Here is an 18,063-nt window from a genome sequence, read left to right as displayed (position 1 = left end):
CAGAACAGATATAGCCCTAGTGTATACAGAGCAGATATAGCCCCAGTGTATACAGAGCAGATATAGCCCTAGTGTATACAGAGCAGATATAGCCCTAGTGTATACAGAGCAGATATAGCCGTAGTATATACAGAGCAGATATAGCCCCAGTGTATACAGAGCAGATATAGCCCCAGTGTATACAGAGCAGATATAGCCCCAGTGTATACAGAGCAGATATAGCCCTAGTGTATACAGAGCAGATATAGCCCTAGTGTATACAGAGCAGATATAGCCCCAGTATATACAGAGCAGATATAGCCCCAGTGTATAGAGAGCAGATATAGCCCTAGTGTATAGGGAGCAGATATAGCACTAGTGTATACAGAGCAGATATAGCCCTAGTGTATACAGAGCAGATATAGCCCTAGTATATACTAAGCAGATATAGCCCCAGTGTATACAGAGCAGATATAGCCCTAGTATATACTAAGCAGATATAGCCCCAGTGTATACAGAGCAGATATAGCCCCAGTGTATACAGAGCAGATATAGCCCTAGTGTATACAGAGCAGATATAGCCCTAGTATATACTAAGCAGATATAGCCCCAGTGTATACAGAGCAGATATAGCCCCAGTGTATACAGAGCAGATATAGCCCTAGTGTATACAGAGCAGATATAGCCCTAGTGTATACAGAGCAGATATAGCCCTAGTGTATACAGAGCAGATATAGCCCTAGTATATACATAGACCAGTAATGATATTGTGGTTGTTGCAGTAATATAGTAGTGATGTATTGTCGGTACATTGTGACATACTGTATATAGTAGTGGTGAGATATACATATTGCAGTACAATATTGTGTAACTTAATTTTCCCCGGGGAAAAGGATGATAAGATCCAGGCTTAGAATGATGCTTAGAAAATTCTGTATTTTGCATAATCTGTGCATTGTCGTTGTTGGAGAATTTGCTCCATGTAACAGGGATGATCCTCCACATATTTATACTTGTATCAGATAAGGGAATATTTGTAAACATTGGTTACAAGTCTGTAAATATGTAACAAATCTATTACTATAATTCACTGAGAAAAAGGAAATAACTCCAAATAGCAGCCAATATCTGGTCACAATAATAATGCACTACAGGGTGCAGCAGACTCCATGATAAAGTAAGTGCACCCCACTGCATAAGTTCACCCAAGGACAAACACCCCATATCCATCAGCATCACTGGCTGCATCCTGCAAAGATGGAAAAATGCATTGGACCTACACTGATATTTTGGACTACGAGGGTGAAACCTAGAAATATAGCTTATCGATATGAATGCACAATCAGTGACCCTTCACATTCTGTGAACCCTACACTTTGATCCCAAAGTCTGCAGCCTCAGGGACTGTACTTTTTGCTTGGGTGCATACAATATATCCATAGACTATGATTGAGCAGAGGCGTATCTAGGGTTTCTGGCACCCGGGGCAAGAATTCATTTCGGCGCCCCCCCCAGGACATATGTGATTTTCACACTTAGTCATGTACCCACGAGCTCCTCTCCCTAATGCTCTCAATATTCAGTGAAAAACTGAGAGAAGCAGAAGAGAAGCTCGTTGTCACAGGACCACAAGTCTGAAAGTCGCATATGAGTGAAGTGTCCATGTGACGACTACTGGAACCTGCAGAGCTGAATCCTGACATCGCAGCTTCTGAATTCTTTTAGGATTCTCCCTTGCCGGTGGACGGTCATGTCAGCAAAAGCATGTGATTAGTATACTTCTGACCACATTCCGACTAGACGTGCCGGCCTCGCTCAGTTCATTTTCATTGAGTGAGGCCACACATGTCTAGTCAGCACGTGACCGCATGTATGTAAATCACCAGCACGAGAGAATCCTGACAGCGTGCAGGGCGCACTGTGAGAATTCAGAAGTCTGCAGTCACAAAGAATGACTGCAGACTCATTACAAACCTGGACAACCCCTTTAATGCTCCTAACATAAATAAAAACATGAGTTAGTCAGTATCACAATGTTATGATTAGGTAATTCAGAACCACAATGGACCTTGAAGTTCAGAGCACACAAGTGACCTGACAAAACCCACAAAACATAGGACGAGCTCTGAGACGTGGGAACTCTGCTGACCGCAATCCCTAATCCTATAATACCACACTAAAGGTAGCCGTGGAGCGCTCCTGACAGACCTAGGCGCCTCGGGCACAGCCTGAGAAACTAGCTAGCCCTGAAGGTAGAAAAATAAGCCTACCTTGCCTCAGAGAAATTCCCCAAAGGAAAAGGCAGCCCCCCACATATAATGACTGTGAGTAAGATGAAAATACAAACACAGAGATGAAATAGGTTTAGCAAAGTGAGGCCCGACTTACTGAATAGATCGAGGACAGGAAAGATAGCTTTGCGGTCAACACAAAAACCTGCAAACAACCACGCAGAGGGGCAAAAAGACCCTCCGCACCGACTAACGGTACGGAGGTGCTCCCTCTGCGTCTCAGAGCTTCCAGCAAGCAAGCAAAACCCAAAAAGCAAGCTGGACAGAAAATATAGCAACAAAATAAACACAAGCAGACTTAGCTTATGCTGAGCAGACAGGCCACAGGAAAGATCCAGGAGGAAGCAAGACCAACACTAGAACATTGACTGGAGGCCAGGAGCAAAGCACTAGGTGGAGTTAAATAGAGCAACACCTTACGACTTCACCACATCACCTGAGGAAGGAAACTCAGAAGCCGCAGTACCACTTGTGACCACAGGAGGGAGCTCTGCCACAGAATTCACAACACACAAATAACATTTACATCCAGGTACCTTATAGATGTCGTCATCTCTGGAGTCGTTCTACTTCTTTTCTTCATCTTGTCCAGACCCCATGATGAGTTTTCTCATCCACAGCCGTCTCTGCAGACTTCCATCTTGTCCGCTCTTTTGCAGAAAATCTCCACATGACGCCCTTAAAGATACAAGTGTCATTATAATGCTCCTGAATAAAAAATTGCCCCTCACTATATTGTCTGCCCAAAATATGACCCCCACACTGTCCCTCTTATGGTACATACTCTTCACTCTAACCTCTCCTTTCCATACCGGTCCCCTCTTCACACTGTCCTCTCACACTGTGTCCCCCTCTATAGGGCCCAGTATTTGTACTGTACTCTGATTACACTCCCCCCTCCTTGGTATACCGTCCTCTGCTGGCTGTGCCCTTACACTGTCCCCTCATTCTACACCCCTACTGCTCAGTTTCTATTCTGTGCCCACTCACTTTTCTCCCGCATACTGTCTCCTCACACTATTCCCTTCCCTCCTCATACTGTCTCCTCTCACATCCCTCCTGTTCACCAAACTGTCTCCTCATATATTTACCCCCTCGCTTTCTATACTGCCTGCTCACCTGACTCCCTATATTGTGTCTGCACACATCCCATCACCCTCACTCCCCGTACTCTGTCCACATACATTTTTCACATTGCTACTCATACTGTGTCCACATACATTCCCCCGTTCGCTCCTCATACTGTCTGCACCCATCCCCCATACTGTTTCCTCAGATATGCCCCCCATTCTCCTGAACTGTTTCCTCATATATGCCCATTATTTTCCTCTACCCCACCCCATCATTGCTCTCTTCACCACCTCCATCTTTACTTTCTCCACCACCACTATAATTGCTTTCTCCCCCACCACCCCATAATTTCCCATTCCACCACCTCCATCATTTCCTCCTTTGCCTTTTCTACCATATCCATCATTTTCTTTTCCCCCACCATCTCCATCTTTGCCCTTTCCACCACCATCATCATTGTCCTTTCCACCATCACCATACTTGCCCATTCCACCACCTCCATCATTTTCTCCCCCTCCAATATCATCAGTGTGCTTTCCACCACCACCATCCTTGTCCATTCTACTACCTCCATCATTTCTTCCCCCCCTCATTATTGCCCATTCCACCACATCCATCATTTCCTCCTCCCCCTCCATCCCAATTATTGCCCTCTCCCCGTCAGTCCCATCATTGCCCTCGCCTCTCCTCTCCGTACACACACAAAACCATTTACGTCTCTGCACATTCACCCGCAGCGCTACGCATGCACGCACAAACACACACACACACACTGAGTACAGTAATGTAATGGCCACACCTAGTTACTCCTACACACGTGGCTGAGCTCCGTACACCTTGCACACACGGCTCCGCTCCGTACACACGTGGCTCCACTCCATACACCTCGTATACACACGGCTCAGCTCCGTACACCTTGCACACACGGCTCCGCTCCGTACACCTCGTACACACACGACTCCGCTATGTACACCTCGTACACACACGGCTCCGCTATGTACACCTTGCACACACGCAGTTCAGCTCTGTACACCTCGTACACACACACACGGCTCCGCTCCGTACACACACACACGGCTCCGCTCCGTACACACACACACACGGCTCCGCTCCGTACACACACACACGGCTCCGCTCCGTACACACACACACGGCTCCGCTCCGTACACACACACACGGCTCCGCTCCGTACACACACCGTACACACATGGCTCCGCTCCGTACACACACGGCTCCGCTCCGTACACACACACACAACTCCGCTCCGTACACACACACGGCTCCGCTCCGTACACACACGGCTCCGCTCCGTACACACACACACGGCTCCGCTCCGTACACACACACACGGCTCCGCTCCGTACATACACACACGGCTCCGCTCCGTACACACACACACGGCTCCGCTCCGTACACACACACACGGCTCCGCTCTGTACACACACGGCTCCGCTCCGTACACACACACACGGCTCCGCTCCGTACACATATGGCTCCGCTCCGTACACACATGGCTCCGCTCCGTACACACATGGCTCCGCTCCGTACACACACACACGGCTCTGCTCCGTACACACACACAGCTCTGCTCCGTACACACATGGCCCCGCTCCGTACACACATGGCTCCGCTCCATACACACACACGGCTCCGCTCCGTACACACATACGGCTCCGCTCCGTAAACACACACGGCTCCGCTCCGTACACACATGGCTCCGCTCCGTACACACACGGCTCCGCTCCGTACACACACACACAACTCCGCTCCGTACACACACGGCTCTGCTCTGTACACAGACACGGCTCCGCTCCGTACACCTTGCAGACACGGCTTCCGCTCTGTACACCTAGTACACACATGGCTCTGCTACATCCACACAAACCACTCCTGACCCTTTACCCTCGTCCAGCACCGAGCACCATGACAATCAGCAGAGTCCTGCACTACACAGAAGCCCTTCATCATGTGACTCCTGACTCCTCCCCCCCGTGACCTCATCACAGGTCCTGTGAGCACAGAGCTGCACAAGCAATAGCTGTGGTGTGCGGCTCTCTGCGGTGGAGGGGCTCTGCTCAGCTGCGGGACAAGTGCAGTCCCACCCGAGCCTCCTTGGACCGCCGCATCATCAGGCGGCCCGCTGGCGCCCCCCTGTCGGCTGCGCCCGGGGCACATGCCCCGGCTGCCCCCCCCTGGATACGCCACTGTGATTGAGTATAGATCCGTGTACACATTGCTTGCCTGAGAGTGTGCTGTAGCCTTGGCGCCTGAGATCAGAGTTTGCTGATCAGATTACTTCTCAAACTTGAACATTTTTCTGCTACTCCCAACTGCAATTGATTTTGGAGCCGAGAAGTGTAGGGGTGGGAGAAGAGCAATGTCAAGGAGAAAAAAATATATATATTTTTGCGCAATTCGGAAGTTACTTCAGCCAGCTAGCCCAATATGGATGAAACGTGGGTGGGCATAGCTCACTTTAGAAATGTACTATAGTCCTGGTTTTCCGGCCTTAGGGTACAAGTCTGCAGGCGATCTTGCAATCAGGTGTCAACTAGTCTCCTACCCTTCTCGTAATCCACTTCTGTTGAGATAAACCAGATGACCACCTACTCGCAAGGGCAATACAGGGGAAAGCTGCAAATACTTTATTCCTTCCCGTCTGGACTGCTGCAACTCTCTACTTATTGGTTTCACCAAACTTTGTCCTCTCCAATTCGTATTTCTGTCCAGCAGTTACACCGATGCCTCCACCTTCTGCCTGTCATTGCACTGGTTGTCCATCCGCTACAGAACACAATACAAGCTTATCTCTCTCACCCACGAAGCTCTCCACAACTGTACACCACCCTATCTATATCTCATCTCTCATTTCTGTCTATTACCCTACCTATGCCCTCCATTCTGCAACTAACCTAAGACTAATAACATCCTCCATAATCTAGACGTCGTACCTCCGTCTCCGAGACTTCTCTCGTGCTGCTCCAGTTTTCTGGAATGCACTACCCCGAATGATCCGACTAATACCCAGCCCTTCCTTTTTAATAGTGCTTTAATAATATATCTATTTAGACCTCAACTCACTAATCTAACTCTTCCCTATTCCTAATTTTTTACTCAGAATTGCTGGATTAAAGGAATTTAATTTGATGAAAACCGAAAACGAGTGATACAAATCTTCCTGTCTTTTCTAGGTTTACTGCAGCTCTTTCCAATAATCCATGATGGCGTCTTCATCCTCATCTAACATAGAGGATGAAAGCTTAAAAGGCTGTGAAATCTACGTGCAACGATTCAACATCCAGCAAATATTGAAGGAATGTATTGTGAACCTGTGCATCGCCAAACCCGACCGCCCCATGAAGTTCCTGAGAGAACATTTCGAGAAATTGGAAAAGGTCAGGAGTCGGGAAGTGATATCTTATGTATTGTCATCATTTATCAGCCTGGGACAATAAGCGGCTGAAGTATTAACCCTTTACATGTTAAGGGACGTTTTCCCAACATCATGCATTTTGTTTTAAATTGATATATATTGTCTTAAAAGGGTTTTCCATGATCAACAAAAATTATAGGAAGCACATGGATAAAATAACAAAAGCGCCATAGCTTCCCGTTGGTCTCTGTTTCCTTCTCCATAAAAGTCATGTGCCTTCTTTCCCATGTGACCACTGCAGCCAATCAATGCCGGATGGCACAGGACTACTAAGGCCAGTGATTTGCTGCATTGATTCAGAAGGCAGGTGGCATCAGTCTGTTGCATTTTCATGCCTAATCAGAGACCAAGGAGAAACCTAACCTTTATCAATATCTTGCCGTTTCTGATGGAAAATCCCTTTAAGTAATTATGTTTGAGTCACATGAAATATTTTGGTTCAGTCACAAGATATTGCTTTGGGTCACAACATTTTCTTGCTGTAGATACTTTTCTTGAGTCACATGGTATTTTCTTGCTTGAGCTGCTTTGCTTGAACTACATGATATCTTATTGCTTGAGTCACATGATATTGTCTTCATGTTGAAAGTTCAATTCAGAATTCTATTGATTTCCTGTTACTAGAGAACAATGCATTGTGAGAACTGTGAGCTTCTTTGAGCCACATGATTGTTTCCTGCTTGAGCCACATGATAGTTTCCTGCTTGAGCCACATGATAGTTTCCTGCTTGAGCCACATGATAGTTTTTTGCTTGAGCAACATGATAGTTTCCTGCTTAAGCCACATGATAGTTTTTTGCTTGAGCCACATGATAGTTTCCTGCTTGAGCAACATGATAGTTTCCTGCTTGAGCCACATGATAGTTTCCTGCTTAAGCCACATGATAGTTTTTTGCTTGAGCCACATGATAGTTTCCTGCTTGAGCAACATGATAGTTTCCTGCTTGAGCAACATGATAGTTTCCTGCTTGAGCCACATGATAGTTTCCTGCTTGAGCCACATGATAGTTTTTTGCTTGAGCCACATGATAGTTTTTTGCTTGAGCCACATGATAGTTTCCTGCTTGAGCAACATGATAGTTTCCTGCTTGAGCCACATGATAGTTTCCTGCTTAAGCCACATGATAGTTTTTTGCTTGAGCCACATGATAGTTTCCTGCTTGAGCAACATGATAGTTTCCTGCTTGAGCAACATGATAGTTTCCTGCTTGAGCCACATGATAGTTTCCTGCTTGAGCCACATGATAGTTTTTTGCTTGAGCCACATGATAGTTTTTTGCTTGAGCCACATGATAGTTTCCTGCTTGAGCAACATGATAGTTTCCTGCTTAAGCCACATGATAGTTTCCTGCTTAAGGCTAGGTTCATATTGCGTTAGTGCAATCCGTTTAGCGCCTTGCGCTAGCAGATTGCGCTAACGCAATGTTGTTTTATGGGGTCGCGTTAAACGTCCCCGCTCTTGCAGATCTCCGATCTGCGAAAGCGGGGAACGGACCTCGGGCGCCCCCCGGATGCTGCAAGCAGCGTCCGCGGCGTGCCACAAAACACCGGCACATAGCTAGCGCGTGCCGAAAATGGCACGCGCTAGTGATGCGCGTCCCCATTGCTGTTAATGGGCGCGCTAACGGACGCGTTTTGCACGGCGTTAATTTCGCCGTGCAACGCTGTCCGTTAGCGCGGTCACATTAACGCAATATGAACTAAGCGTAAGCCACATGATAGTTTATTGCTTGACTTGCTTTGCTTGAGCCACATGATAGTTTCCTGCTTGAGCCACATGATAGTTTCCTGCTTGAGACACATGATAGTTTCCTGCTTAAGGCACATGATAGTTTCCTGCTTGAGCCACATGATAGTTTTTTGCTTGAGCCACATGATAGTTTCTTGCTTGAGCCACATGATAGTTTCCTGCTTGAGACACATGATAGTTTCCTGCTTAAGGCACATGATAGTTTCCTGCTTGAGCCACATGATAGTTTTTTGCTTGACTTGCTTTGCTTGAGCCACATGACAGTTTCTTGCTTGAGCCACATGATAGTTTCTTGCTTGAGCCACATGATAGTTTCTTGAGCCACATGATAGTCTCTTGCTTGAGCCACATGATAGCTTCTTGCTTGAGCCACATGATAGTTTCTTGCTTGAGCCACATGATAGTTTATCGAGCCACATGATAGTTTCTTGCTTGAGCCACATGATAGTCTCTTGCTTGAGCCACATGATAGCTTCTTGAGCCACATGATAGTTTCTTGCTTGAGCCACATGATAGTTTCTTTCTTGAGATACTTTGCTTGAGCCACAAAATATTTTGTTTTCCAGTTATGCCTAAAGCTAAATTCAGAATTCTCCTGATTTTCCTGTCGCTAGAAAGCAATGCACTGTGAGATTTCACTGACCCATAGATTTGCATAGGAGATATCTGATCTGTGGCTCCGATAAAAAATGGTCATGCCTCTGTGATTATAATGCAGACTTTCACGAACAGTCGGCAAATCCAATCCTGACAAAAAGCAACTTATCTGCTCTGTGTCCTTATGATAACACTTCCTGGTCAGTACACACAGCACGACTACTATTTGAGTAAATTAGGATATGAAAATTAATGTGGAAAGTATATGACAATTCAAGGATGACCAGGGCCCAATTCTTTATTGCATTTGCGCCTATTTTATGTCTATTTTTTGTTATTTTCAGGCTGTTTTTTGTCCTTTTTTTTTAAGTTGCGCCTATTGTTGGATCTATTTTTTCCTTATTTTTCTTTTTCTATTCACAATTGAGTGTTTTTTTTTTTTAATCCAGATCTTTGCGACCAGTTTATGATTTGCAATCTTTTTAAAAAGTCGCTCCATTTTTGTACTCCAGTCCCTCCCCTGGAATGGATTTTTTTTTGTACGGCAAATTTTAACGGAACTTACGACTTTTTAGCCTAAAGAGGTGCAGAAAAGAACAAAAAACATAAAAATTGTTTTTACTTTGTGCAAAATTCATCAACGCTCATGGCATTTTGAAGAATTTGGTGCGAAAAAAAAAAAACAGCTCGTACCGTCTGTGTTAAAAATCAACATTTCTCATAAAAAAAATTTGTTGAATTTTCTGTCTTTGAAAACTATTGGCTATACAGTACTATAGTTTACAAAGCACCTGACACCATCTACAGGTTATCCGTGGGTACTGCACCCTATGGACCATAGATAAACATTTCAATTCTGTAGAAAATTCCCATCTCTCGTTAAAAAATAAATAAAATCTGTGTTTTTTATTCTGATCAAGCAGTGTTGGTACATAAATGGTGGTTTCCCTTTAGTTGCATGCAGTCCCCAAAATATGTTGGTATATTAATTGCTAATCCATTAAATTAGCAAAACCATCTATCCTGTAGTAGAGAAACTTAAATGCTACAGGGTTTTATGTGGTCAGAATTTGCTGGCTATAGGTACGCTCTAAATGGGGCTTTCATGGACAGGCTTTGCTCTAGCTACTTGGACTGTCAGGTCTACGGGGAGGCCTGGCCTTCACCCTTTAACCCCTGCACTGTGATATGGCCTCACACAGGGGGCCCTGGGTTGAGTCTTCAGAGTAGCTCCTGGCTGGTGGAGTCGGCTGGCAGGAATGGTCAGATATCTGAACCAGGAGAGTAGACAAGAGACAAAGTGGTAAATTCGAAGAATTGTCAGTAAACTGGGACAATAATCAAACAGGCTAAGTACGAGCAGAACATCAGGAGTAAGCCAGAGCTTGCATGAGCTATATCTGGCAACTCCCAGCAGTAAGCTGGTAGGCTTAGTAGGGTGTGGCGCCGTCCCATTGACCAAATCAAGGAGCTGATTACTGCAGTCATTCTGCCAGACTGGGTGGCACTACAGGTCCCAGCCACCCTAGTCTTTGTAGCTGGACAGAGCCTGAACCGCTCAGTGCTTCTGGTCCCGATGTCTCCTCCATCACCAGCACCACCCACAGAATGAATATGGCGGTGCCTGGTAACTCTCAGCGGTAAGCTGGTAGGCTCAGAAGGGTGTGGCGTTGTCCCATAGACCAAATCAAAGTGGTGATTACTGCAGTCATTCTACCAGGATGGGTGGCACTACAAGTCCCAGTCACCCTAGTCTCTGCAGCTGGACAGAACCTGAACTGCTCAGAGCTTCTGGCTCTGACATCTCCATCACCAGCACCACCCACAGAATGAATATGGCGGTGCCTGGTAACTCTCAGCAGTAAGCTGGAAGGCTCAGTAGGGTGTGACGCTGTCCCATTGACCAAATCAAGGAGCTGATTACTGCACTCATGTTGCCAGACTGGGTGGCACTACAAGTCCCAGCCACCCTAGTCTGTGTAGCGAGTCAGAACCTGAACCGCTCAGTGCTTCTGGTCCCGATGTCTCCTCCATCACCAGCCACAGAATGAATATGGCAGCGCCTGGTAACTCTCAGCAGTAAGCTGGTAGGCTCAGTAGGGTGTGGCGCTGTCCCATTGACCAAATCAAGGAGCTAATTACTGCACTCATGCTGCCAGACTGGGTGGCACTACAAGTCCCAGTCACCCTAGTCTGTGTAGCGAGACAGATCTGCTCAGTGCTTCTAGTCCCGACATCTCCTCCACCATCTCACCACCCACAGAATGAATATGGCAGCGCCTGGTAACTCCCAGCAGTAAGCTGGTAGGCTCAGTAGGGTGTGACGCTGTCCCATTGACCAAATCAAGGAGCTAATTACTGCACTCATGCTGCCAGACTGGGTGGCACTACAAGTCCCAGTCACCCTAGTCTGTGTAGCGAGACAGATCTGCTCAGTGCTTCTAGTCCCGACATCTCCTCCACCATCTCACCACCCACGGAATGAACATGGCGGTGCCTGGTGACAGAAGCCGGTGAGGCAGGAGGAGATGTGGCACCACATAAGCAATGATCATGACCTGCGCACTTCCCTTTTCACGTTCTTCCTCTTTTATGTGTTGGAACGATAACTGGGCGATCTAGTTCTGCATTCTCCATCTCGTGTCAGTCAAAGGAGGGCAATGACACAGAAAGAGGAAGATTGCAGGGATTCCTGATAGCGGAGGTCTAGGTGCGGTCATCGGGTCCATCCATATCGACCTATTTTATCCATTTATAGGATCGGTACAAATAAGATTGCTGCCAGTCCCCTCCCAAGCAGCCGGGTCATATGATAATGTTATGCTGGATGTCGGGACCTGGCGGCAACGAAATGTGCATGAGAGAAGCCCCTTCCCCCCTGAAGAGGGGATCCAAGATTCGTTCGGCGTGTAGGATTTCAGCAGTAAGTGCCCACCTAGGGGTGATGCTTGGGACACAATTATTAGCAGTGACTGTAAGTAAGTCATTCTTGTCTTCTTACTCTATTCCCGCTGCTCTCCGGAATATTCCGCTTTTTTTTAAATCCGTCATCCGGTTCCAGAGATATACGGTAAGCTTCTTTATTTAGCTTTAATTTTTACCGAGGAGGTGTGGCTTAGGCTCATGACTAAGGACACGCCCCTGAGGATCCTGTTGCCACGCCTCTATTTAAAAAAAAAAACCATTAAAACTAGCGCTAAATAAAAAGGCCTATAGCTCTGGATCCGGATGGATATGTGCACTTTTTAATAGTTTGCAGGAGACCTTTCTGCACCTAAAATGTGTCTCTTGGCAGGGAAAAACCTTAAAGGGGTTGTCCTGCTTTTTTTTTTTTTTTTTTTTTTTAGGCATGGGTAACAAATGGAGGCATACTCAAGTGGTCGGCAGTGGTGATGACTGCGCTGCCCAGCTCAGGATCGCTGTGATGGGCTGACTGGAACTACGTGTCATCGGATGTTTCGCCAATAATGGGCTTCATCAGTTCATAACATCCCGAAAATGCACCATCACCTTCGACCAATAGTGCAGCCAGTGGGGGTGACAGCACTGAAATATGCCTCTAATTGTTACTTTCTAATAACCCATGCTTAAGAAAAAAGTTTTTAATACTGGACAACCCATATCTTACTAGAAATGTTTTGTTACCTGTAATACCAACTTCCACCATATTTCACCAAATATTTCTCATAGAGTCCAATAGAACAGCGCCCCCATCCCTAACAGCATTAGTCAGACAAAAGCAACATTTACTCCATGGATTCATTTAGTAACTCGTCCCCCATTAGCAACTACATCAAGATGTTTAATTAACCGGTTTGTTCTTGGATCAGAATCTTTAATTGCTATCGTTTTAAATAACACGCGGCGAAATATAGAAAAATGCTAATCTTCCCGAGATTTTACCCTGCACCACGTTTCAAGTTTCTAAATTAGCTTCATTAAAACCAAGTGAAATCTAAATGCAGAACAAGATGATGATTTCTTATACACGTCCGCCCACAGCGTATACTTGGATGGGAACGGGATCTGCTGAGTGAACTGGGGACTACTGGGCACCGACCCAACATGGGGGGGGGGGGGCAGGTGACTCAGTCAATAGGGTGTTTGTCATAACCGTCCAATTTTATCCCAGATTACAAATATAGCTCCCGTCTTGCTTGTGGGAAAGACGTCTGTTCTTGGGCTGGATCCAGTATTGCACTAGATACATAGCTATTTTTTTTTTATTATTATTATTATTATTATTATTATTATTATTATTATTAATATATTTTATTAATTTTTATTATATATATTTTTTATTTAGATTATTATTATTATTAATAATAATAATAATAATAATATGTTTATTATTATTATTTCTTTATTAAAATTATATCTAAAATTGCAATTATCTGATTTATACTTGTATCACGTCTTCAGTCAATTAAAGGGGTTTTCCCAAGCTAGACATTAATGGCATAAATTCCTCTCTGGGACCATATCAGTTGCCGCACTCTCCATGAACGTTAATGGAAAGATGGCTGCAAGTGATGGCTGTAGAAGTTGGAAAAAAAATGTATGACTACGCTCTAAGGGTGGTTTCACACTTGCGTTTTTGTCTGCAGCGTTTTTTTTTTTCATAAAAACGCATGCGTTTTTTTCCTATATTTAACATTGAAAACGCATGCGTTTTTTTACTGCATGCGTTCATTTTCAGAAATGCAACTTGTAGTATTTTTGAGAGGCGTTTTTTGGACCAAAAAAAACCGCATGCGTTTTCATGCGTTTTTTTGGGGTCAAAAAATACATTGGAGTCAATGGGGACGCATGCGTTTTTTTGTGCATGCGTTTTTTTGCGTTAAAAACGCATGCGTTTTTATATAAAAAAACAGAAAACACACTGATATGCCACCCCCCAACATAAAGGTGATAAAGGGATCCGAACCCTACCCCTAACCCTAATCCCTTTAGGGTTAGGGGTAGGGTTAGGGGTAGGGTTAGGGTTAGGATCCCTTAGGGTTAGAGGTAGGGTTAGGGTTAGGATCCCTTTAGGGTTAGGGTTAGCGGTAGGGTTAGGGTTAGGATCCCTTTAGGGTTAGCGGTAGGGTTAGGATCCCTTTAGGGTTAGGGTTAGGGTTATGATCCCTAACCCTACCCCTAACCCTAACTATTTCTGTTTATAGTGGGTTTTTTACTTTATTTTGATGATTGGCAGCTGTCACACATTTCTCAGCATGCATTTAAAAATGCAAACGCATGAAAAAAACGCATGTAAACGTGTCAAAACGCCGCGTTTTTTTCACCACATGCAAAAACGCATGCGTCAAAAAAACGCAGCGTTTGCACGCGTTTACATGCGTTTTTTCACCATGCGTTTTTTTGCGTTTTTACCGCAAAAACGCACCCAAAAAAACGCAAATGTGAAACCAGCCTAAGTACCAAAGTTTGGAGTACTCCTATAAGGATTTAATGACAGTAACGCCCTCAAATATTTGAAAACCTACAATTCTAGTGTAATTTTTCTTAACATTCTGCATTGTTACGTTCTTCTTTTCTGCCTCTTGGAAATATACAAAACTAGCTGAAGAGCCCGGCGTTGCCCGGGCATAGTAACTAACTGCTGCCCTGCTCTCTCCCTCCGAAGCCCCGCTCTCCACTCGCTGTCCCGCTCTCTCCCTCCGCAGCCCCTGTCTCCACTGGCTGTCCCGCTCTCTCCCTCTGAAGCCCCGCTCTCCATGCGCTGTCCCGTTCTATCCCTCCACAGCCCCGCTCTCCATCCGTGTCCTGCTCTCTCTGTCTGCAGCCCCGCTCTCTCCCTCCACTGCCCCGCTCTCTCCCTCCACTGCCCGCTCTCTCCCTCCACTGCCCGCTCTCTCCCTCCGCAGCCCCTGTCTCCACTGGCTGTCCCGCTCTCTCCCTCAGCAGCCCCTGTCTCCACTGGCTGTCCCGCTCTCTCCCTCAGCAGCCCCGCTCTCCACCCGCGTCCCGCTCTCTCCCTTAATAGCCCCATTCTCCACCCGCTATCACGCTCTCTCCTTCCGCAGCCCCGCTCTCCACCCGCCATCCCGTTCTCTCCCTCTGCAGCCCCGCTCTCCATGCGCTGTCCCGTTCTATCCCTCCACAGCCCCGCTCTCCATCCGTGTCCCGCTCTCTGTCTGCAGCCCCGCTCTCTCCCTCCACTGCCCCGCTCTCTCCCTCGACAGCCCCGCTCTCCACCCGCCATCCCTTTCTCTCCCTCTGAGGCCCCGCTCTCCATGCGCTGTCCCGTTCTATCCCTCCACAGCCCCGCTCTCCATCCGTGTCCCGCTCTCTCAGTCTGCAGCCCCGCTCTCTCCCTCCACTGCCCCGCTCTCTCCCTCGACAGCCCCGCTCTCCACCCGCCATCCCTTTCTCTCCCTCTGAGGCCCCGCTCTCCATGCGCTGTCCCGTTCTATCCCTCCACAGCCCCGCTCTCCATCCGTGTCCCGCTCTCTCAGTCTGCAGCCCCGCTCTCTCCCTCCACTGCCCCGCTCTCTCCCTCCACTGCCCGCTCTCTCCCTCTGCAGCCCCTGTCTCCACTGGCTGTCCCGCTCTCTCCCTCAGCAGCCCCTGTCTCCACTGGCTGTCCCGCTCTCTCCCTCAGCAGCCCCGCTCTCTCCCTTAATAGCCCCATTCTCCACCCGCTATCACGCTCTCTCCTTCCGCAGCCCCGCTCTCCACCCGCCATCCCGTTCTCTCCCTCTGCAGCCCCGCTCTCCATGCGCTGTCCCGTTCTATCCCTCCACAGCCCCGCTCTCCATCCGTGTCCCGCTCTCTGTCTGCAGCCCCGCTCTATCCTTCCACTACCCCGCTCTCCACCCGCCATCCCGTTCTCTCCCTCTGCAGCCCCGCTCTCCATGCGCTGTCCCGTTCTATCCCTCCACAGCCCCGCTTTCCATCCGTGTCCCGCTCTCTGTCTGCAGCCCCGCTCTCTCCCTCCACAGCCCCGCTCTCCACGCACTGTCCTGCTCTATCCCACTGCAACCCCGCTCTCCATCCTTGTCCTGCTGTCTCCCTCGCAGCACCACTCTCAACCCGCGTCCCGCACTTTCCCTCTGCAACCCCGCTATGTGAGATGGGCGTGGCTTGATACAAACACACGCACACACATACATACAGTCAGATATATATATATATATATAGAGAGAGAGAGAGATGAGAGCCCCACACATGCCCCTTTATTACAAATTAGCAGACCTCTACTGTTCCTGTTCAGGTTGCAGTATAGCCCTCGCAAATTTTCACTTTTGTACAGGGATCAGCAACCTCCGGTGCTCCAACTTCCGTGGCGGTCTAAAAGCAGTAAGCAGGATACACTGAAGTATCAATCCTGATCAGAGAAGGTAATGCAAACACTGAAGGGGTGATCCAACACATGGATTAACCAAGGTGCCTGCCTGTCCACCGCCAGCCATCAAGCTGACACTAGTTACTTCAGTAAAAAAGACAGGACTCAACATACCATCTCCATTCTGTACACAGAGCCATTGTCATGTAGTGGTCATTACCATATTTGCCAACTTTTTGGTGTGTCCTTTTGTGATGACCGAAAATTCCCACATATCCACACCCCCTTTTCAGGTCATCCCTCTTCCGAGCACCTTGAACTCCTCTCTCATGAACCCTCAATGTACGTTAGGGCATCGTGCCTCTGATGGTGCATCCTGGCGAAACACATAAGGAACCTTCCAGAATTGCTGGTTTTGTGAAGTTTTGATGGAGCTTAGGACATTTTCTGACTCTTCTTTTAGTCCAAGAGGTCCCCACTTTTTCAGGGACCCTCACCAAGAAAGCTAGCTATTACTATACTCGTCGAAATTTCATGATGCCAAACTGGAGCTGAATTTTCTTGTAGTTTTCGGTCAGTGGAGGGGTATAGGTATATCTTGGAATTTGTTCATTAGAACGTTAGTGTTTAATATTGTCCTTACTGTACAAACTGAAACCTCAGTGCTTGCTGTCAGTAACCTGCCTCCTCAGGAATCTGGTGGCAGCCGGTGACTCCTTCCTCTCTCCGCCACATCCAGGCACTGTCACCCGTGTTCTGTTAACTTTGAGCTTGTGAAGTCTACTTCAATCTGTATCACTAGGAGCATCCAGTACCTTTGCATCTTTATGTCTCCTGTTCCTTTTTTGTGCAATGATCTGCAGCGTGATGTAGAGACAGAGACCCTGATTCCAGCGATGTATCACTTAGTTTGCTGGATGCAGCAGGTGTGATAGAATCTAGCAGAGCTCTGAAAGCTGAGTAATGTATAACCTCTCCCACACCACTGATTGGCCGCTTTTTGTGTACATTGTCTATTTGACCAGGAGACACGAGACACCTAGTCTTGTACTGATAATCTCCTGCTGATAAAACGCTGATTTTATTGTAAGAAAAAACACAGAATAGTAAGTGATACATCGCTAGAATCAGGGTCTCAGCATGCTGGCAAACATCGTAGTCAACAAAGCCCCCCCAGCCAGTCCGGATATTTGTTGTGTTTTATCTCAAGCAGAACTGATGTAATTATTAAACCCTCGAGGACACTCCTGGAATTTTTTTTGGGTGATGTTGAATAATTCTATAAAAATGTAATTTTGGGGGGGCTAAATTTGGAGAAAATACGCACCTTAGTATCCTATTGTTCTCGTTTCATTTGTATATAAATTTTACTAACAAACCAAATTTTTAAGTGGGGGGTGGGGAATTTTTAGAATTTTGATTGTTCTATATTCCTGGAGCAGAACAATATTGTATCATACAATTATTAGGTTCTGGAGAAGGACGTAGATCTGGGTATTTATTATGATGGAATATAGGCTGAACTGGATGGACAAATGTCTTTTTTCGGCCTTACTAACTATGTTACTATGTTACTATATTCTGTGATTTTCATAAAAAAAAGTAAAAAAAAAAAAAAATACGCCACATTCCTCCCCCCTCCGACCACCCCCTG

General features: G+C 46.7%; 1 protein-coding gene across 2 annotated transcripts in view; it reads left to right on the top strand.

Annotated features, from left to right (window-relative positions):
- Positions 1-18,063, top strand: part of PRKAR1B (protein kinase cAMP-dependent type I regulatory subunit beta) — a 189,975-nt gene that overhangs the window by 7,487 nt on the left and 164,425 nt on the right. For both annotated transcript variants that reach the window (XM_069734254.1, XM_069734253.1), the window contains exon 2: positions 6,533-6,736. In XM_069734254.1, coding sequence (XP_069590355.1) covers positions 6,560-6,736 — 177 coding nt within the window. In that variant the 5' untranslated portion in view covers positions 6,533-6,559. The remainder of the gene's footprint in view (positions 1-6,532; positions 6,737-18,063) is intronic.

Source organism: Ranitomeya imitator, chromosome 7 (genome assembly GCF_032444005.1).
Source record: "Ranitomeya imitator isolate aRanImi1 chromosome 7, aRanImi1.pri, whole genome shotgun sequence".
Classification (NCBI taxonomy): Eukaryota; Metazoa; Chordata; class Amphibia; order Anura; family Dendrobatidae; genus Ranitomeya; species Ranitomeya imitator.
The sequence above is the reverse complement of the archived record's forward strand: the minus strand, read 5'-3'. Positions and strand labels throughout refer to the sequence as shown.